The sequence below is a fragment of the Astatotilapia calliptera genome, chromosome 1 (assembly GCF_964374335.1).
Source record: "Astatotilapia calliptera chromosome 1, fAstCal68.1, whole genome shotgun sequence".
NCBI lineage: Eukaryota > Metazoa > Chordata > Actinopteri > Cichliformes > Cichlidae > Astatotilapia > Astatotilapia calliptera.
In genome coordinates, this window is record NC_137422.1 from 4,794,059 (window position 1) to 4,817,059 (window position 23,001).

The 23,001-nt window shown below is 41.8% G+C and overlaps 1 protein-coding gene across 2 annotated transcripts; it reads left to right on the forward strand.

The window, feature by feature from the left end:
- The first annotated feature begins 228 nt into the window (after positions 1-228).
- kiaa0895l lies at positions 229-21,610 on the forward strand. Of its 2 annotated transcripts, none has more exons than XM_080300908.1 (7): positions 229-699; positions 1,286-2,041; positions 2,131-2,274; positions 2,545-2,677; positions 4,993-5,298; positions 17,631-17,728; positions 19,376-21,610. In XM_080300908.1, the coding sequence occupies exons 2-7, from the start codon at positions 1,334-1,336 to the stop codon at positions 19,535-19,537; spliced, it is 1,551 nt and encodes a 516-aa protein (XP_080157034.1). In that variant the 5' UTR covers positions 229-699; positions 1,286-1,333; the 3' UTR covers positions 19,538-21,610. The 2 variants fall into 2 exon arrangements, with proteins under 2 accessions (XP_080157034.1, XP_026001728.2); XM_026145943.2 differs by having other exon boundaries at positions 1,289-2,041.
- The last annotated feature ends 1,391 nt before the right edge of the window (positions 21,611-23,001 follow it).

Consider the following 23,001-nt stretch of genomic DNA (forward strand, 5'->3'; position numbering starts at 1 on the left):
ATATAGTTTAGTTTTCTCTCAGTGCCTCGATGAATCTCCTCCTCAGAGTAACATCTTAGGATGCCTCTGATCCAATGTGGAGCAAACGTCCAAAACAAAAAGCTGCACCTCCACAGAGCCCCTGGAAGTCTTGGAAAGTGGCAGTTTTCCTTACATTATCTTTTCGAAGGACTTTACTATCTAATTTGTGAGGTCACAGTGCCTGTCACCATCTTTCATATACAGTCTATGGATAAGCAGCTTTGTTTTTGCTTGTTGTTGTATTTTCACTTATTCTTCGTTGTTATTGTTTTTAAACTGAATACCGTTATTATATGTGTGAAGAGAGCTTTCGCTATGTAGCTCATGGCTAATGCTAATGGTGTTTAGTTGTCATAGTTGAGGTAGCTTGATAGCTAATTTGTCAGTGGATTCCATCAGGTTCCCGTCCCGTCCCTCTCCGCTTTGTACGTAATGACGCAGGAGAGCGTCATGGACGGCGTACACTGCGTGACGCGTCAAATCTTCCAACTCAACCGCCGCTTCCTGGCCGGCCCAGGCAGCCGCCTCAGGCCCCGCTCCTCACTGAACCGCTATCCGCTTATTATTGTTATCACACCGACTGAAGAGAGCTCCGCTCCGGCTGCGTGGAGCTGCCGCCGGGATGAGTGGACGGAAAGGCTAAAATTTGCACATCCTCCGCAGAAGTCTCGCCGCTTGGTTAGTGTTTGACTTCTTTTTATTTGTTTGGGTAGTTAAAGGCTTGCAGGGAACTGATTTTTTGTATTTGTCTTCCTCCAATAAGAAACGTTACTGTAAAACTCTAATGGCAGCTAACTCCACGGAGAAGCTCTAAACTGCTTATCACAAGTTTTATTGTCGCAGGAGCTGAGCGCTGCCGTTTTCTGTTTTTATTTTTTGTGTGTGCACGGATATCATCTGCTGCCACTCATTGGATCAACTCTCACAGCCCCATTTTCCTGTCCTTTCACACCCAGCAACATGAACACACAGTGGTACACTCACACATTTATCAGTCTCAATGAAGAAGCTGGAAACCTTCATTACATTTGTTTTAAAGGAGTTTAGATACATATGATGATGGGATTTTTGAGTGGTTGGTTTATTGGCTCTTAGTAATAAAATTGGGAATTTATGTTATTTCATTTCATATTTCCAAATATTATTTTTTTCCATATATATGGATTTATATGTCCGTATATAGGCTTTATTATATGCTTGTCTATAATAAGAATAATAAGTCTAATAAACTGAGTGGTGTGCATTAATCTTGCTATTGTTACAGCAGCGCGGGGCTGAGCGAGGTGCAGCCTGAGGAGCAGCTGCTGTGGTGATGGTGTTGGACTTGGGCGCAGTCTTCATGGATCGGGTCGAGGGTGAAAGAAGTGCTGGGGACCTGTTGAAAACAGACGCTCGAGAAGATCCACCCAAAGCTGTTAAAAGGTGTGGCGTCACAAAAAGGGAGACAGTGTCACACAACGGGCTCGCAGCCCCGACGAGCTGCAGCAGCCAGGTAGTACAGAGAAGATCATCAACATCATCGTCATCAAAATGTGGGACTGCATCCAGAACGCCACTCCGGAGGCCCCTCAGCCTGGAGGTGACATCCCAGCGCATGAGAGGGTCTCAGGAGCAGATGGTGGACCGGAGGATCCTACAGCCTCCTTGGCGCAGTGGTACGGCTGCCCCCTCCCCCCCGGCTCGTAGCCTGACCAGCCCCAGCCTGGGAGTGAGTGGCTGGATGCGCCGTAGTGAAAGCACCTGCTCCGTGAACTACTCCCTGGGGCTGCGGGGCAGTAAGGGGCAAATGCGACCGGCCACCTCCCTCCCTCATATTGCTAAAGGAGTGGGTGGTTCAACACTCCCTACAGCCACCAGGCCCTGCCTGCTCGTTGCCCTCAGACCTCTAAACTTGGAGCAGGAGAAGCAGGCTTTCTTCCAGTCTGACTACAAGTATGAGCCTCAGTTTGAGTATGCGCAGCCTGAGCCCAGGAGCGTGCTGGACAAGTACAGAGAAGGCTCGGGTCTCTTTCTTGAACAGGTGTGTCACATTCAACCAGTCTAACAGTCAGCTCTGAGCTCATGAGATCATGAGGATGATGATAATGATGATGATGTGTTTAACTGCAGGCAGTTGGGATCATGGAGTGTGTCCTGAGGAAGTTTGGCTCCTATGAGAACTTTGAGGAGGTGACTGGTGGCAGCGCTCTGCCTAAAAGTCAGGTGTGGGCTGCTGTGCGCAAATACCTGCAGAAAGAGGGCTGTGTGGGGGAGGTGAGTGCAGTAGCCAGATTTCAGTATATCTCTGCTATATTGTGTCCATTGGCTGAATGCTGAAAATGCTGAAAAAGCAAACAACCCCCCCCCCCGAAGTGTTTTTGGTGAGACAGTAATGTGACAGAACAGCTGCAGAAGTGACAAGCTAACAGTAAACCTACATCTACAGGATTACTTGAACCCTGTGACTGATTTAGCTGAATGACTTTCCACAAAGCAGCCGATGAGCAAAATCTGATGATTTTGTGTGCGTGTTTGTGTCTCCAGGTTGTTGTGCGTCTATCTGAAGAGCTGCTGTCTCAGGCTGTGATGGTGGTGGAAAGCTGTCGTCCTACTCTGACCATTAACCTATCTGGGGCTCGACAGCACTGGCTGGAGGGAATGCTGAGACATGAGATCGGTGAGCAGATAATAATACGTAAGCTTGGTAGGAGTCTTTCCACATGGTTTCTATTCCCCATAGCAGTTGTGACACAAAGAGGTAATTGATTATTATTATTATTGTTATTGTTAATATGGCTGACATCATTTATGGTTTATAACAGTAGTTTGGTACCGGTCCGCGAGAGTTGAGGCTCGGGTGTGAAATTTATGGTTTTTTCAAACTTTTCATGGTTTTTTTCGTTAACTCGGTTTCCCCGGGTCTTTCCCATGTTGTAGCTGTGCGTCTTATTTTGAAAGAAATATTTATGCGTTACCATAGCGACCGGAGAGCATTAAGGGGCAGAGAGGAGGATGTTACTCTCAGTGTTGTTGTCAGGAGGACGCTGCTAATAAAGTTACACATTTACACAGTGAATTCATGTTTATTATTATATTTACAAACTACCACAAGTTTTTGTCTCAGTCGTATCATTTTATTTTGCTGTATTTATCCGCCACACCGGTCGGTGGCACAAAAAAGGTTGGGGACCGCTGGTTTATTATAAGCTCTAGTCAAATGATTTGATTGAGCTTGAGTTGCAGCTCCCAGAGCAGAAAAATGAAGACTGTTCTAATGTGTCAGAAACTGCCACCAGAGCCTAGCCACGAAAGTGAGTCGGTCCTTAAAGACTCCTGTGTTAAAATACCCAGCCTTACAGCAGAATTAAACATGTGTACACCAATCTATATTTTGGTGTTTATAACAAATTTTCAACTTCATGACAACAGCACGGGGCTGCGTTTTCATACAGTTAGCCTGGCGGTGTCAGAATGGTAGACAACAAACTGACAAATGGTGTCATGCTGGCTATACTTTAATAAATGTCTGTGGTTGAATCAGCAGTCAGTTGCTAAACTTCAAGTGGCCTTGAGGTTTCCATTGATGAAGAATGGACCCACTATCGTTGTACCCCATATACCACTCCAAACCATCACTTTTGTTGTTCCAACAGTCTTGGAGGGATCCATCCAATGTGGGTTAGTGTCAGACCAATAGCGGTGATTTTGTTGGTTAACTTCACCATTCACATAAAACTTTTCCTCATCACTGAACAAAATATTCTGCGTGAACTGAGGGTCCTGTTCCAATTTTTGTTTTGCCCATTCTGCAAATTCTGTGCCCCAATCTGGGTCATCCTCATTGAGATGCTGCAGTAGCTGGAGTTCGTAAGGGTGTCATTTGTGAGTAGCTAATATCCTCCGATGTTCGACTAATGCCACTCTCCAGTGACATGCGGCGAGTGCTACGCTGTGGGCTCTTGCTGAATGAAGCTAGGACAGCCACTGATGTTTCTTCATTAGTGACAGTTTTCTTGTGTCCACATTTTGGCAAATCCAACACTGAACCAGTTTCACGAAACTTAGCAAGCGGTTTGCTAACTGTAGCATGGGAGATGGGTGGTCTCGTAGGGTGTCTTGCATTGAAATCTGCTACAATGACCCGGTTACTGCGTTCACCAGATATCAACACAATTTCGATCCGCTCCTCATGTGTTAACCTCTTCGACATGTCAATGACTGTGAACAAAGAGAAACTTGTAAATAACTCATGAAAGGATAAAGTTATGTTGAAACCAAGCACACCATTGTTTTTCTTGTGACATTACCAATAAGTGTGATGTGTCACATGGCCCTCTTCCTATTGAAAAAACAAAAGTTGTATCCAAGATGGCCGACTTCTAAATGGCCACCATGGTCACCACCCATCTTGAGGAGTTTGCCCCCTCACATATACTAATGTGCCACAAACAGGACTTTAATATCACCAACCATTCCCATGTTATTACGGTGTATCCATATAAATGGCCCACCCTGTATATGTATACAAGTGTGCACATAGCACTGCAGCAGACTGCTGAGGATCTGATTGTTAATAAAGTTGTATGTTCTCTATGTCAAATAAAGTTTGAATTGATGGAGCCTGTGATATTGGGAGTTACAGTGTGCCTGCTCCAAACCCACCCATGTCTGTTCAGAGATTTCCTGCTGTTATGAGAATCTGTTCTTCTCACCGGTCTGCACCTTTGTGCTGATTCCTGAAAGAACCAGATTTTTCCCAGATTACAAATTAATCTGCGGGAGAGTTCAGTGTAATGCCCTCATCAGCCCTGGGCTAAAAAAATCACTGTTACTGCATGCCAGTTAGCATGCTGGTAGCATTTGGGTCAAACCACAGTGGTACATCTGACAGAGTGGTTTTTAGATATGTGTTTTATCAAACTACAGTGTGAAGCATGTGCAGACAGCATGGAGGGCCAGCAAAGTGACTGCAGCAGCTTTCCTTCCTCTCAGGCACACATTATCTGCGAGGTGTGAACAACAGCGTGCAGCCATGGGCCACCGCCGAAGGCAGGAAGCAGTTTGGACTTAAACCAGCTAATCCCACAGAGGAGGGCCTGGCCAGCCTGCACAGTGTGCTGCTACGGAAACAGCCCTACCTGTGGCGCGCGGCTCTGCTCTACTACACAGTGTACCACGCCACCAGCATGAGCTTCAGCCAGCTCTTCAGCCACATAGCACGGTTCGTCCAGGACCCGGACGTCCGCTGGGAGTACTGCCTGCGAGCCAAGAGGGGACAGACGGACACCTCGCAGCCCGGTGAGCGTGCACGCACAAACACACACAAGAAACATGTAAAATTAATAGACTTGGCATTTTCCTAGGCAAAACCTATAAGATTGAATGCAATGAAATGTAACAGTATCAGGTTAGGATTTCATGCAGTGATTAACTTTGACTATTTAGGATTTTTTTTCTTCTATAATGAGTCTCTCCTGAGTGGGGAAAAAGCCTAAAATAACCTGTAATATAATAATATGAACACCCAAACATAAAGCCTGTAATCCACAAAATGATCCCAGCGAAAAACTGTGAAAACGTGTTTTCATGATGTTTGTCATATTGAAATGTTTCAGATGATCAAACAAATTTAAATATTAGACAAAGATAACACAAATAAACACAAATTAAACATCAAGTAACTGTGGTGTATCGCATCTTTGGAAGCATTTACGAGTTCAGTTTCCCAGCCACACCCAGGCCTGATTATCGCCACACCTGTTCACAAACAAGCCCGGCTATAAAAGGTTATAAAGCCACGTCTAAAGCTGCCAGATAACATTCTGGTGATCCCCGAGACTTTTGGGAAAATACTCTGTGGACTGATGAGACAAAAGCATGAATTTTGCTGTTTGCCAAAAAATACTCGTAAATACTCTAGGACAGGGGTGTCAAACTCAAATACACAGTGGGCCAAAATTCAAAACTGGAACAAAGTCGTGGGCTAACGTTAATATTTATTAAAATATATTTATTCCTCCAGATATAAGAATGAATCTTTTCTTATGGACTCAAACACGTTTTGCTGAAAAACTGAATATGGAACAAGCAAAGCTTAATACTAAACAATATATATATATTAGCTGTATAATACCAGTAGGCCAGCTCTAATAGTAATTTGGTATGGCTTCGCGGGCCAAATGTAATTAGGCTGCGGGCCAAATTTGGCCCGTGGGCCAGAGTTTGACACCTATGCTCTAGGAATTACAAGTAAGCCTGCAGTCTGAGAGCAAAGAGCTCTAACGGGGTGGCACGGTTAGATACGGCCTGATTATTCAAGACCTTGTATGTGGGAAGCCAATACAGGAGAAATCTGCTCTCTCTTTCTAGTCCCTGTCAGGACTCTTGCTGCAGCATTTTGGATTAGCTGAAGGCTTTTCAGGGAGTTTTTAGGACTTCCTGATAGTATAAATGCACAAACTCGTTTTTTAACATCACTCTGAGACAGGAAGTTTCTAATTTTAAGAAGAAAAATGTTTTTATTTCTTTCAGTGCCACTCCCTATATAGGTTTGGACTTTCCCCTTGATAATAAACACGTTCATTTAGAAACTACATTTAGTGTTTACTTGTGTTAGCATTGTCTAATATTTAAATTTGTCTGATTATCTGAAACATTTAAGTGTGACAAACATACAAAAAAAATAGGAAATCAGAAAGGGAGCGCACACTTTTTTACACCACTGTACACCACTTAACACAGCTAATTACTAGTGCTGTCAGCGTTAATCTCGTCAAAATGACATTAATGCCATGACTGCATTAATGCGGCAAATCTCCGTTAGCGAGTCGCCCCGTGCGTGGGGCTGCATGCTGTCAACGCGTTAGTGTGGTTAGCTTGTTAATGCGGTTATGGCGTTAAGATCTTTTTAACGAGTGTAACGCTGACAGCACTAGTGATTAGCTGTCAAGTGTCAGTGTAGCACTCAACTACACCATGCCTCTGTGGACTGTGGTGGTGGTTTTTTGGTTTCATTAATATCAGTTTAGGGTTCTTTTTCAGCAGAGATAAATGATAAAATGAGAATTATGAAAACCTAAACTTCAATGTTCAGATTGTTCACATTTAAATTTTGGAAATATGTGCAAATTGGCTAATATGCAGATATTATTAAAATCCTATTTCTGAAAACCTAATATCCCATAATAGTCCTAACTCTTTAGTCCTTGAAAGGCATCCATCCATTTGCTTCCGCTTGTCCTTTTTAGGGTCGTGGGGGGGCTGGAGCATATCCCAGCGGTCTTAGGGAGAGGCAGGGCACACCCTGGATAGGTCGCCAGTCTGTCACAGGGCTAACACACAGACACAGACAACCAATCACACTCACATTCACACCTATGGGCAATTAACCTATCCACACTAACTGCATGTCTTTGGACTGTGGGAGGAAACCAGAGCACCAGGGGAGAACCCACGCAAACACGCGGCGAACATGCAAACCTCACACAGAAAGATGCCGGCCTGATGGTGGATTTGAACCCAGGAGCTTCTTGCTGTGAGGCAACAGTGCTAACCACCAAGCCTACTTGGAATAACCCTTGAAGTAGAGCAGGGCGATATGACCAAAAATATTTATCACGATATACATTTGAAAATTTGCAATAACGATGTAACTGACGATATAATTGACACGAGACAAAATACTTTACAATTCCACAACTTTATTAGTGTGAAAGACCCCATCAATGTATTTTCACTTAAACAAGCAGCTGTTTTTTATGTGCATTAAAGTTATATAAAAATTTAACAGTGCAAATGCAAATTCCTTGCTGACAGTTTAACCAAAAGGCATTTCCAGTGGAAACTGGGCGACATATCCTCAGCATAACCATGTATAATATGTATAAAAAACAATAATTGCTATAAGAAATTTAATTTGTAGTAAATTCTAAATGCATTTAGGACATTTTTTACTCACTTTGTCTCTTTCACGATGTTATTTCTCTCTCCAACAACGTAGGTTACAATTACATTAGCATGACCTATTATGCAAATTAGGCAATTACGTCATTTGGCGACTTCTAGCGACTTTTTGGACAGCCAATAGTGATTTTCCTTACTGAGGAGTTGCCAACACTGCGTGAGGCTCTAGACTACAGTAGCCGTAATGCTCTGGCAATCCATCAAGCAGTGCGCCTTCATAGCTTACCAAAGTCGTACTAAAACATTTTTTGACAGATTTCTGTGCGCCATGTACCACATAAAATCGGTTCGCGGTCAGTAAGCACAACCAGAATTCATACACAAGGCACACTCTCGATTTTTGAGAAAATTAAAGGATTTCAAGTGCACCTTGTAGTGTGTAAAATACATTATAGAGAAGAAAAGAATATATCGCGATATATATCGTTACCGCACATGCTTCAAATTATACCGTGATATGGTTTTTAGGTACAGTGAACAGTGCTCCATGGGATGTTCAAGGCTTGGGAAATCTTTTTGTAGCCTAAGCCTGCTTTAGATTTCTCAATAACTTTATCCCTGACCTGTCTGGTGTGTTCTTTGGACTTCATGGTGTTGTTGCTCCCAATGTTCTCTTAGGCAACCTCTGAGGCCGTCACAGAGCAGCTGTATTTGTACTGACATTAGATTACACACAGGTGCACTCTATTTAGTCATTAGTACTCATCAGGCAATGTCTATGGGCAACTGACTGCACTCAGACCAAAGGGGCCTGAATAATTACGCACACCCCACTTTGCAGTTATTTATTTGTAAAAAATGTTTGGAATCATGTAGGGCAGGGCGATATGGCCAAAAATATATATCATACGGTGGCCCTGAGAGGCCAAACGGACTGCAACTTCAGTAAACACTTGTAAAAAGAAAAACGCTGCAAAAGCACACACAACACAATAGAAATGTTTCTGGGGAGACAATAACCGGACGGACCAGTTGCATGAACCAAAACATGTATGTACGGCTGTATCAAAATTCAGCCTTCTGCAGCCTTAAAGTACGCAGCCTTAACGGTCCTCAAGGGCCGCGTACTCAAAGACCGCTGAGGCCGGAAGTGCGAGGCTTGTAGGCTTGTGAAATGGGACGGTCTAGCCTCCGTCGCGCTGCCCAGGTTGCCTAGCAACCATGATACTAACAGCTGGAAACGTTTTATACAGCTTTGTTTGACAGAAATGAAGGAGAACATATTTTGTACATTTGTTTCTACATGAGCTGTGTGTGATGTGATAAGTATCTGAGGCTGAGACCACAGGACTGTAAAACATGATTTTTGGGCTTCATTTCTATACTGAGCAGTCATTTAAGATTAGCTAGTAAATAACAATTAGCTCATGTTGTTCATGAGACTAAAGTCATCTCACTTTGGTAATGTAAATATAATATGGCCAATATTATATTAATCATTATTAGTTATTACAGCAGTGAACATGAACTCTGAGCTTCAGTAAAGATTCAAGTTGAATTTATTTATATTTCCTATCACCTTAAATCTTCACTTAAAGACAAGTATCTTTGACAGTGTATCTATAGATGTATTATATATAAGAGACAAATATTGTTCTTTTAATATGTTGGCATTATTAAATTTGGCTCAATGCTTATATATATGTGTGGAAAAAGCAAATGTGCGAGCTGTGATAACTGTTTCTGATAGAATGAAGAGTAGACTGATATATGAAATATTCCTTTATTGGGTGAGAAAATCAGACCATGTCATAACTGCTTTAAGTCATACAGAATAGACATCAGAGCCTTAAACAGGCTGACGTCTGCTAAATGGGTCAAACTGGGCAGAAAGAATCCAAACACATAACATCATTATAGAATATGATGTAACACTATAGATCAACTTAGCTCAGAATATATAAAGCATATAAACAATTACAGCAATATGATGCAACAAACACAGCAGTGCTACTAATCCAAAATACTCAAAGCTTCATAGAACTGAAACCAACATTTATTTTTAGGTCCATTCTGCTGCTGATACATACTTAGGTTTCTGAACATTAAACTTGTTGCTGCCTTTCATAGTGTGTAACTTGAAGGCCCTGAGTACTTTCTCCCACACTGAAAACACTGGAATGATAAAATTATTTGAACATTACCTAATAAGACTGATTCAGGACAGACAATTAGTTATTTTAAACTTTTCTAGCAGTCCTTCACAAACAGGGGACAGTCTGTCTATTCTCTCCATCTGTCAGCTGCTGCTGGCTCTTCCTCCTCCTCTTCCTCACACACTGCTGAGTTTGTCCTGGTGGATCATCAGGGGTGCAAAGCCTCACAGATGATGTGCAGCAGTGTGTCCCTCAGTCTGTCCTCACTCTGGACACTTGCAGTTGTCACACATGGAAATCAAATGTGTGATAAGCTGCAGGATTCAAACACAAGTGTGACTTATAAACACATGTTCATACTTTTATTCCACAGACACAGGACAGACAGACAGGTGGCAGTCTTAGGTGTACACACTGCTACACAACAGCACCAGAGAAGGGGGATTTAGTGTTTGTGTTATTACAAGTGTAAACAAGTAGAGTTCCCAGATGGTACAGTGGACACACGTGTGACTGCTGTGATTAAAGCATCTTTCTTTCAGCTTAACGAGTGAACCGTCAGCTCGTTCAAACACACGTTAAAGTCCATTTGGCTCGACACCTCCGAACAGAGGCAGCAATATAACATAGCTAACATTAACAGTGCAGTGAATCTTGCTTGTGCCGTGATATTCAGGACTGCAAACCGAGCAGCATCACTGACTTTCAGCCTGTTGTGTTTGTGGATATATGACTGACTTTAATTATCCATAAAATCATCAGATTCTCTGTAAGATTAAGGTTGACTATCTAACGGCGTATAAAGTAAAGGCTTTAAAACAAAGTAAATACTGAAAGTACAAACATCGCTAATGTCACATAACTTTGCCGGCATGTGGCCAACAGTAATGTTTTAATGTTCTTCATTATTAAACATTTGCACATAAATAAGTGACATAATATTCAGAACTTACTTTTGAAAGTTTACTCTTTGGCTGCTCCGCTTCCACTTTGAAGTGTCTCCCAGTCCCAGTGCACTTGTTAGCATGTTTTGGTTCGTGCAACTGGTCCGTCCGGTTATTGTCTCCCCAGAAACATTACTGTTGTGTTGTGTGTGCTTTTGCAGCGTTTTTCTTTTTGCGGCGTTTTTCTTTTTGCAGGTGTTTTTCTTTTTGCAGCATTTTTCTTTTTGCAAGTGTTTTCTGAAGTTGCAATCTGTTTGGCCTCTCAGGGCCACCGTAATATCACGATATATATTTGAAAATTTGCGATAACGATATAACTGACGATATAATTTCTGCGAGACAAAATACAAATCCACAACTTTACTAGCGTAAAAAAAACCCATCCATTTATTTTACTTAAACAAGCAGCTGTTTTTTTGTGTGCATTAAAGCTATATAAACATTTAACAGTGTAAAAGTAATTTCCTTGCTGAAAAGTGGCCTTGCTGTACAAACCTTCATTATTAAAGTACATAAAACAATATAATAAGAAAATAAGCCTTAAAATATATATTTAAATCTCAACATCCTAAACCTTGATCAGCTGTAAAACAGCCTGTTTTAATTTAAGCATTGTTTTCAATAAACTGCATGCTCAAAAAAATGTTTTGTCTCTCTCACATTTCTTTTTGTTGCATGTTGAAGCTGTACTTGGAACCTTGTTAAGATCTAAACATGCAAAATATGATTTTTTTATTTATGTTTTTTCTACATTTTTCAAGTGTGAATTGAATTGGGACTGTATTACAGGTACTGCGCTGCAGTGGTTTGTATCATATCTATCTAATAGACTCCAATTTGTTCATGTAAATGGAGAGTCCTCTTCACTCACTGAGGTTAATTATGGAGTTCCACAGGGTTCAGTGCTAGGACCAGTTCTGTTTACACTACACATGCTTCCCTTAGGCAGCATCATTAGAAGACATAGCATACATTTACACAGCTATGCAGATGACACCCAGCTCTATCTATCCATGAAGCCAGGTAACACATACCAATTAGTTAACCTGCAGGAATGTCTTAAAGACATAAAGACCTGGATGGCCTCAAAGTTTTGGTCATCTTTGCTGCTAAATTCAGATAAAACTGTGTAGGGCTGCAACAATTTGAGTAATTCAAATTATTTAAGTTAAAAAAATTCTCCACCCAAATTCTTAGCTTCAATGCTTCGTTAAATCCGCGGCTGTGTAGTGCACCATTGTGTTAAACACAAGTGAGACCCGGGCCCTATTTCAGGAAGCCGGTTTAGTGCAAACTCTGAGTAAGTATACCCTGAGTTAACGAAAACTCTGGGTTTTCGGTTTCACAAAGCGAGTTTAGATTAATTCCAAGCGAGTTACTATGACGACACACTCCATGAAGCTAACCTGCCCCCTAGCAGGTTTACTTCAACTAACCCTAACTTTCTCCGCCTCTTTGTCGGAAACCTGACTGTGGGAAGTGTCAGACATGGCGTGCCCCTTCCTTGAAGAGCCAGTAGATGTTGAAGCCCAAATTCTCCGCAGAGCTCTCCGCCGGGAGAGAGTGATTAGAGCGCGTTCGGACATTTTATCATTTCCTGATGATCTCCTGTGTGAACGTTACCGTTTTTCAGCACAATCTATAATTGATTTGAATAACATCCTCAGGCCTAATATTGCTCATGTGACACATCGCGGACCTGCTCTCAGTTCTGTACATATTATTTGTATTGCACTTCGGTTTTTTGCAAACAGGAGCTTTCTGTATAATATTGGTGACGCTGAGCACGTTTCCAAGGCTACCGTCTGTCGGGCAGTCAGGAATGTTACAGTTGCACTGAAACGTCTCCTGCACTCGTTTGTGGTGTTCCCCGATCATAGACCCACAAGATTTATCAAAGAGGGATGCCACAAAATTGCAGGTATCAGGATGAACAAAACTTAATTCATGATGTGGTGATACTTGAACTACTACTTCAATTTTACATTTATTCCCACGGTTCCCAGGCGTGATTGGCTGTATAGATGGCACTCACATTCCAATCATTGCTCCTTCAGTAAATGAAGGAGACTATGTGAACAGGAAGTCTTTCCACAGCATTAATGTACAGGTACATAGTTCCCTGTAGCATTTCAAACTAACAAATTATTTCATTATAGTAATGGATGCTAATTTGTGTTCTCTGCACTGTGAAGATCATATGTGATGCTGCCAACATTATCACAAATGTGGAAGCCAACTGCTCAGCCTCTGTGAGTGGTGGTGGTGGAGGACCCCCACCTGTTTTTCAGGCCTCCGCTTTTTTTCTGTTGGCTATAACGGGTCACATTTGAGCATACAGAGTAAGCAAATATGTACTTGTAATGTGCTCAGATAATTTCAATAAGTGCTTACAGAGCGGAAATTAATGTAGCCTCTAACTGCAATTGATTTACATCAGACAAACAGACCAAGCACTATGGCTCATAATACAATTACACCTTACCTGTTTGGACTATATTTTTATATTTCATTTTTACTTGCTGCCAGGAACGTTGGGGGCCTGTTGGGTTGCACCTGCGCTCACATCACATCACAAAATAAAATGTATAAATTAAAAAATAAAATAAAATATAATAAAATAACGTGTTAAATGGGTGGAAATCCCTAGATCAATGTTTAAATTAACACTCACGCATTGACTCTGTCGGCTATGTTTTGCCATGCATGCTCCCTTTCTTTTGCAGCTGAGGCTGTGTTACTTTTTTTCCGCAAAATTTGCATGTTATCGGCATATGCTGCCATCAGAATTTCGGCCTCAAGCGCTGTAAAATACATTGACCGCGCCTTCTTTCCCTCCATCTCCATGGTGACTCGCTTAATCTGTGCTCCACTAATCAGGGCTTTATGTATCCTCGTGCGCGCGTTTAACTTGGGGTTAGAGCAACTCCGCGTTGACTGAACTAATTGTTATCAGCCTTTCTGAAACCGAATATTCCGAGTTGGACAGTTCGGGGTTACTCAACCCTGAGTATCGTTTTTCACTCTGAGTTTTCTAAACCGGCTTCCTGAAATAGGGCCCTGCAATAGAAACATATTTAGGAGCAACACATGAATAAAAAGTTTGACAACATTAAGTCCACGCAGCCCTCAGTTTTAAACAAGCAGCAGCTTTCCTGTAACCACCATTAAAACTTTACTGGGAAAAAGCCCGAAGGAGTTCTTTGTTATTTTACTCAGCCCTAAAAAATCTCTGAAATGTGGTGCTTTTAATGGGGCTTACACTGGATAGCATTACTTTGTCCCCCAGTAACACTGCAAAGGATCAATCAATCAATCAATCAATCAATCTTTATTTATAAAGCACTTTTCATACAAAAAAAAAAAGTAGTACAAAGTGCTTTACATGGTTAAAAGCAGCCCACCCCACCCCACCCTCCAACTCACTCCCCACACTCCAGGGCTGGACTGGGACAAAAAATCGGCCCGGGCATTTTGACTAGAGACCGGCCCACCAAAAATGTGATGTTATTCAGGGGTAAATCCGCAAAGGATTCTGGGAACTTGTGGCAAGAGGTACTAGCGCATGCAGGCTTTCAATTGAACTCAGTGTTGTATTATTAACTGCAATAGCCGGTGTTGTGCCAAAAACTGATTGTCTGCCAAAAACTGATTGCTCGTATTTAAATTGGTATAAGTAACTTGTTGGGCTATAATATGTGAAACATATGTCAAATGCATCCCTCATGGATGACATAAAGTCATCTCTCCGTCTCAATCTCTCTCTGCTGCTCTTCTGTCTCCTCTGTCACAGACTTCTCCACTTTTGATGATAAATCAGCCTGGTGCAACATGTAAGGATTGGCACAATTTGTTAAGATTTTGAGGAGTTTGAGAAACTAACCTTAAGCATAAAATAAAATTTACTATCAGTAACTTCATAGCACCCGCCCAGCAGTATATAAACTCTGTCATGCTAGCTAGTACGCAGTACCAGTTATTCTAAGCGACTGTAAAAAGTCAGCACAACGAAAACAAACTACAACTAAACTTGGTTTATATCTGACACAGATAGACAGCAGGTCATAACTTCTTACCTGAAGTTCAGTTCCTCTGCCACTATGACCGGCCGCCGCCTCGGGTCTCTCCTCCTCTTGCCTCCCCTTTCCCTTATCCACCTGCTGGCCTCCACCACTTGCTGATGTTGCTAAATCTGTGGAAGCTATGCCATAGCTACCGCCAAACAATTCAGTTATTTTTACACATTTGGCAGCGTCTGCCTGAAGGGCTTGTTTCTTTTTGGCCCTATTTTTTTCTGCACCTCCTTTCCTTTTTTTGTTTTCCATTTTCTTTAGTTCGTCTATAAGATTGCTAAACAAGGGGGAGGGTGCATCCGACCTCCTCGGCTGTAATTGGTCCAGCCCAGAGTCGATCATGACAAATCGATCGGCCCATAAAAACAAAATATCGCCATCGGGCATACCGGCCAGTCCAGCTATGCCACACTCTCATTAACATAAACGATGTGAATACACGCATATCCCCCCCTCCCCCCACACACACACGCACACACACGCACACTTAAAGAGTAAAATTGGGCTGGGTACGCATGTGCCAAGTGAAGAAACACTATAACAGGGCCACAGCAGCCACGGTCGATCACAGCCCCGGTGCGCAGAGAGCGCCCTCCGAGGAAACACTGGAGATATGACACAATAGGATATGTACAGGGTAAAACGATAAAATAAATAAGAACGGGATACAATATAAATATAAATAGAGTAAGAAGATTAAAAAATTAATAAGAATAAAATCAATAAATATTAGGTAAAGCCTAAATTAATAATAGAATAACCGGATAGAATAAATAAGCAGAAAATAAATAAACGTTAAGTAAAAGCTAAATTAAAAAAGGTGGGTCTTGAGCCTGTTCTTAAAAACATGTACGTTCTCTGCGGCCCTGAGCTCCTCCGGCAGGCTGTTCCACAGACGAGGACCATACCACTGAAAAGCTGCCTCTCCGTGAGTATGTGTCCTGACTTTAGGGGCAATCAAAAGGCCAGTACCAGAGGACCTCAGGGTCCGCGAGGGTTCATATGGTAAAAGCAGATCTGAGAGATAAGAAGGCCAAAGACCATTAAGACATTTAAAAACCAATAAAAGAACTTTAAAATCGATCCTGAAACACACGGGGAGCCAATGCAGCGATTCTAAAACCGGTGTAATGTGGGCCCGCCCTCTGGTCTTCGTCAACACACGAGCTGCCGAGTTTTGTAAAAGTTGTAAAGTTGAAATATTCTTTTTAGGAAGACCAGAGAGCAGGGCATTACAGTGATCAATGCGACTGGTAATAAAAGCATGCATCAGCATCTCTGTGTTGGCCCGAGAGAGAATAGGGCGGACTCTGGCTATATTTTTTAGATGATAAAATCCAATTTTGGTTACATGTTTAATATGTGGGATAAAATCAAGCTCAGAGTCAAAAATAACACCCAGGTTTTTGACTTGTAGCGAAGAACATAGTGAAAATGCCTCTAATTTAGACAAGAGTTTCTCTCTCTGAGCCTCGGGACCGACGATTAAAACTTCAGTTTTGTCCTGGTTAAGCTGTAAAAAGTTTTCTGCCATCCAAGATCTTATATCTAGAATACAGTTAAAAAGGGCATCCATTGGTCTGGTGTCATCAGGAGACACAGAGATGTACAGCTGAGTGTCATCAGCGTAACTGTGAAAGTTCACTCCATGCCTCCTGATGACACTGCCGAGAGGGAGCATATACAAATTAAAAAGTATGTGGCCTAAAACCGACCCTTGAGGCACACCACATGTCATTTTATGGGTCTTAGAGGAGCATGTATCCATACTCACCATAAAAGTTCTGTCTGAGAGATAGAAAGTGAACCAGTTGTGTACAGCACCAGAGAGGCCCACCATGTGTTTCAGTCTGTTTAAAAGAATAGCGTGGTCTACTGTATCAAAGGCTGCGCTTAGATCCAGTAGCACCAGGACTGAGAGCTTTTGGGCGTCCCAGTTACATCTAAGATCATTTAAAACCTTTAGGAGAGCAGTCTCTGTGCTGTGGTTCACCCTAAATCCAGACTGGAATATCTCCAGGATCTGTCTATCATTTAGAAAATCAGTAATCTGAGTAAAAACAAGTTTTTCTAAGATTTTACTTAAAAAAATCTTAGAGAAACTTGGAAAAACTTAGAAAATCTTAGAACTCTTGGAGTTCTTTCTGACCAGGATATTTTCTCAAGTGTGTGTATCAAACAAATATGTAACTGCTTTCTTCCATTTTATGGAATATCTCTAAAATGAGAAACATCCTGTCTCAGAGTGACACTAAGTCTTCACCTTACAATATAAGTACGTTGAGGCAACTGTTGTGGTTTGGTGCTATATAAACAAAATTGAATTGAATTGGAAAAAAAGATTTAATTGTGCAACATGACAAATAATCGTAATTGAAAAGTTAGAGGCTATTTAAATCCTGTAAGCATCATTTTACAAGCTCTTCTGTTAATCTCGCTAAATTAAAGAGCTAAACAATCAGAAGTGTCAGTTGACCTTTAAATGAGCAAATCAAAGTGAACTCAAAACTGTAATCTGTAACTTTGATTATTATTTTTGTATATTTCTGTCTTAGGTTGCTTCAGCAAAGATCAGGTGTATCTGGACGGGATCCTGCGGATTCTTCGGCATCGAAGGACAATTGACTTCAAAATGTTAACTTCTTTAGGCAAGGTCAGTCAGACTACCCACAAAAAAGACTTAGAATTAGATTCAGAAGTATTAAATTAAATCATACATGGCATTGAGCTCCCTTCATTGTGTTGCAATATGTGATAATATGTACACTCTCTGCCCTCCACATGGTTTCTACAGTTTGGTCAGAAGTATTGAATAAATGTAAAACTCAAGGACTGGGTACATGAGTTGGAGTTTATGTTGAATGTGGTCCCCCATCTGTTTTGGGGATAACCACCTCAACAGCTACCAACCACCATGCTCCTTGCAGCAGCCTGGAACCCTGCAGAACTAGGCACCAACTCTTTATCCTCTCAAGGATATTTGAGGGTGCATGGCAGTTTGCACATTCAGTTCACATATGTTCTGTGGACTTGGAGAAAGCATTCAACCACATCCCTCGGAGTGTCCTGTGGGGGGTTCTTTGGGAGTATGGGGTGTCCGGCCCGATGCTTTGAGCCATTTGTTCTCTGTATAACCATTGCTCCCCTTTGTCACTGATTCTGTTCATAGTTTTTATGGACATAATCTTTAGGCACAGCAAGGTGTTTGAAGGTTTCTGCTTTGGTGGCTAGGGCAGTACGGTGGCATGGTGGTTAGCACTGTTGCCTCACAGAAGGTCGTGAGTTCGGTTCTACTATCAGGCCGGGAGCTTTCTGTGTGGAGTTTGCATGTTTCTTCCCCGTGTTTGTGTGGGTTTTCCCGGGTACTCCGGCTTCCTCCCACAGTCCAAAGTGGGGATAGGTTAATTGGTAACTCTAAATTGCCCATAGGTGTGAATGGTTGTCTGTGTCTATGTGTTAGCCCTGCAACAGACTGGCGACCTGTCTAGAGTGCACCCTGCCTCTCACCTTTAGACAGCCGGGATGGGCTTTAGCCCTCCCACAACCCTGACATAGATGCTATGGTGCCTTCAGAATCTCATGTCTGCTTTTTGCAAGTGATGTGGTGCTGTTGGCTTCATCAGGTGGTGGCCTCCAGCTCACACTGCAGCGGTTCAAAGTCTTAGGCCATGGTTCTCAGTTACAAAAGGGTGGAGTGTCTACTCATTGCAGGGATAAATTGCTGCCCCAAATGGAGTAAGCTTTTTATCCATTGAACAACCAGCTTTGATGCATGGTTGGGATCATTGTTTTGTGGAACATCCTGTTGTTTACAAGAGTCAATCACGTAGCTGAAGATCTGAGGTGAAGTTCAAGAAGTGGGTGGTAGTCCTACTCCTTCATTATATCATCCTCTTTATGCAGTGTACCACTGTCAGCAAAATAGCTCCAGAGCATAATGCTACCACCACCCAGTGCAATGTTCTTAGGTTTGAAAGCCTCGCTTTGCTCTTCCAAATATATCTCTCGTCATTGTTGGCAAATAACTCGGTCTTTGTATCGTCTGACCATAAAACGTTTCCCCAGTAGGTATTTGGCTCGTCCATGTGGGCAGCTGCAAATTTCTATGTAAAACTTGCTTCACTGTGGACAGCGATCCTGGTTTTCCACCAGTTTCCAGTTAATGGTAGGCTTGAGCCTGTGTTGTTCATGAACATACTAACCAGTTTTCAGTCATTTGAGGGTACATATTGAAAAAAGTGTGGGAGCAGTGCTTTATGTTTGGACGGTTCATGAGTCCTTTCTCCCTTGACATTTGTAGGTGTCTTATGAAGATGTGGAGAGACTCCGACATCTGGCAGTGCTCTCCAAAACTAGAATCCCGCATTTCATGCGAGACCAGGAGCGGTACCTGCAACATCTGGACCACATCATCACCATCAATGAGCTCGAGGATTCAACTCTGGAGCACCTTCTACCGTGACCATCCCACCCAAAGAGAAGAGGAACTGGAGGATCTTCAGACTCTACCATGTGGTGACCCAATTCTTGCTTAAGAGATCCAGTATTACTGATGCTTTATTGGAGCAATTTTGTTTTCTTAAAACTTGAATGACATGAACAAAAGGGACATACACACTAACACCTCTATCTACATTTCACCTGTGTCCAATGCATGTTTGTGTGGCTTTTCCACAGAGCCAAGTACAGTTTCTGTGCGCCGTCGCCTTTACTGCTATTATGAAATTACCTCAGTACTAAAACTTTATGATGTAATCAACTTTATATATGTAAACTCACTCATAATCACAGAAATGTTCACAATCACAAGCTTTATTTATGCAATTATTTAAGTTTTTCTTTTTTTTACTTTGAGAAAACAGACTGAATGTTTCTGGTATTAGCTTTATATGTTCTTTTTTAGACTGCGTTGTTTTTATGCCTTTGATTATTTGCATTTTAAAAAGAAGACACCAAGGACACATTTCAAAACTGAGACCATGAATCTTAAAGATATCAAGTGCCAGCAGACTCAGTCTGACCTTCCACCAGGGATAATTAAAATATCAGTGTTATTAAGAAGATAATCAGCTCTTTTATCACTGTCTTAACAGTGTCCTTGGTGGTCTTTGATTATCAGTATGCTACTGTGATGTGTGCCCGAGACCCTGACCCCAACTCCACCCCACTGCGCAACAACCAAATTTTCCTTTGAAATGTCAGAGGAATGGTTGGACATTTTGGGTTGCTTACGTTTATTGAATAACTTGCAGAGTTATATTACGATTTATAGGATTGTCATGTCTTTGTAGTTAAACCGCTTCTATGCTTGTGTTAAAGAAGGCAAATAAGGGTTTGCTTACCCTGAGCTGAGTCTGTCTAAAAATACTGTATTTCATTACTTGGCACATCAGCCTCGTCAGTCTGGTTTTTGCTATGTGCTAAAATTACAGTCTTTTCTAAACAAACAGTAAAAACGTCCTGGCCGGAAAAATGAAGTCACTGCAGAACTTGTGACAATAGGTCTCTGTTTTGACCTCTGCAAACACTTTGCTGCTGAGCTGATGGGCTCAGTCACTCGTTTGGGGTCATAAATGCAAACTAATTAGGTCTGTAAATCTTGGTCATACCATAAAAATCTATATCAAGTGAGTCATGACAACAAAGTCCCTGATATTTCAGTTGAGCTTTGCAATGCTGCTTAATACCTTAATGACTCATAGTTAGTCCTGTGGCCAGGAATCACGATCTTTATTCCCGTTGTAGCAGTGAAACTGAAGCTCAGTTCTCTCGGTGCAAACAAAGAGTCACACAAAAAATTACATTTAAGTTACAGTTCCAGCCAGGCTAAACGTTCCCCGATTAGTGTGTCGCTGTTGGTGGCCTTTAGCTGTGGCTTTATATTTAACGTAGTCTTTTCTGTGATGGAATCAGTCTCTTATGACTCTGCAAGAGAGCAAATGTAGGTATTTCCCCTAAAAGTCTGTCTTTATTGGAAAATGTGCTGAAGTAACATTTTTAATACTGTGTTGGGCTTTTTGAGACCGTCTCATCCAGACTGAGTCTCTTGTTAAGGAGGAAACAGGGGTGTAGTGGGTGTGCCTTAAATGGGTGTAGCGCTCATCTGCTGTAGCTAGCCATGTGTTTTGTAAGCTGCTTTTATTGTGTTTGACACTTCAAACTTTAGATGTGAGTCATTTTGGGCCAAGCTGTCAGTCAGCACAGAGAAACCAGAAGAACCAGGTCACAGCAGCATCACGACACTAGCCTTGAGTTTTTAACTTGAAGATGAAAAGACCGGGCCAACATGTGAACTCTACAAACACGGTGCATTTTAAACACTTGGATTTGAAGATCAACATGTAACCCAATTATATTCTGCTGTGTTTAAGTTTTTAGCCACGTGATAAGCTGATATTTAAGATCTGACCTTAACGGCAGCCTGGTTTCACCTAAACGAATGCACCGATTTATAAACGCACGAATGTTGCAGAAGTGTTATTTTGTGGAAAACAACTTGAATTTCCAGTTTATTTATTAAAATGTACATACACTGTTTCTGGTCTGTTTCATGTTGCACATCACTCACCAGGACAAACCAAACTCTAATCAGGATTTTTAATTTTTAATTCAATTCAATTCAATTTCTTTATTGTCCCACAAGGGGAAATTAGTTTAGCAATTCAATTCAATTCAATTTTATTTATATAGCGCCAAATCACAACAAAAGTCGCCTCAAGGCGCTTCATAGATACAGAGAAAAACCCAACAATCATATGACCCCCTAGGAGCAAGCACTTTGGCGACAGTGGGAAGGAAAAACTCCCTTTTAACAGGAAGAAACCTCCGGCAGAACCAGGCTCAGGGAGGGGCGGCCATCTGCTGCGACCGGTTGGGGTGAGAGAAGGAAGACAGGATAAAAGACATGCTGTGGAAGAGAGACAGAGGTTAATAACAGATATGATTCAATGCAGAGAGGTCTATTAATACATAGTGAGTGAGAAAGGTGACTGGAAAGGAAAAACTCAATGCATCATGGGAATCCCCCGGCAGCCTAAGTCTATTGCAGCATAACTAAGGGAGGATTCAGGATCACCTGGTCCAGCCCTAACTATATGCTTTAACAAAAAGGAAAGTTTTAAGCCTAATCTTGAAAGTAGAGATAGTGTCTGTCTCCCGAATCCAAACTGGAAGCTGGTTCCACAGAAGAGGGGCCTGAAAACTGAAGGCTCTCCCTCCCATTCTACTTTTAAATACTCTAGGAACAACAAGTAGGCCTGCAGAGCGAGAGCGAAGTGCTCTAATAGGGTGATATGGTACTACAAGGTCATTAAGATAAGATGGGGCCTGATTATTTAAGACCTTGTATGTGAGGAGCAGGATTTTGAATTCAATTCTGGATTTAACAGGAAGCCAATGAAGGGAAGCCAAAACAGGAGAAATATGCTCTCTCTTTCTAGTCCCTGTCAGGACTCTTGCTGCAGCATTTTGGATTAGTTGAAGGCTTTTCAGCGAGTTTTTTGGACATCCTGATAATAATGAGTTACAGTAGTCCAGCCTGGAAGTAATAAATGCATGAACTAGTTTTTCAGCGTCACTCTGAGACAGGATATTTCTAATTTTAGAGATGTTGCACAAATGGAAGAAAGCAGTCTTACATATTTGTTTAATATGTGCGTTGAAGGACATGTCCTGGTCAAAAATGACTCCAAGGTTCCTCACAGTGTTACTGGAGGCCAAGGTAATGCCATCCAGAGTAAGAATCTGGTTAGATACCATATTTCTAAGCTTTTCAGGGCCAAGTACAATAACCTCAGTTTGATCTGAATTAAGAAGCAGAAAGTTAGCGGCCATCCAGGTCTTTATGTCTTTAAGACATTCCTGCAGTCTAACTAATTGGTGTGTGTTATCTGGCTTCATGGACAGATAGAGCTGGGTGTCATCGGC

Excerpts from the sequence above, each read along its gene's own strand:
- kiaa0895l (XM_080300908.1), top strand. The coding sequence starts at position 1,334 with ATGGTGTTGGACTTGGGCGCAGTCTTCATGGATCGGGTCGAGGGTGAA. Across the intron at positions 2,042-2,130 it reads CGGGTCTCTTTCTTGAACAG|GCAGTTGGGATCATGGAGTG; the intron begins GTGTGTCACATT and ends GTTTAACTGCAG. Across the intron at positions 5,299-17,630 it reads GACGGACACCTCGCAGCCCG|GTTGCTTCAGCAAAGATCAG; the intron begins GTGAGCGTGCAC and ends TTTCTGTCTTAG.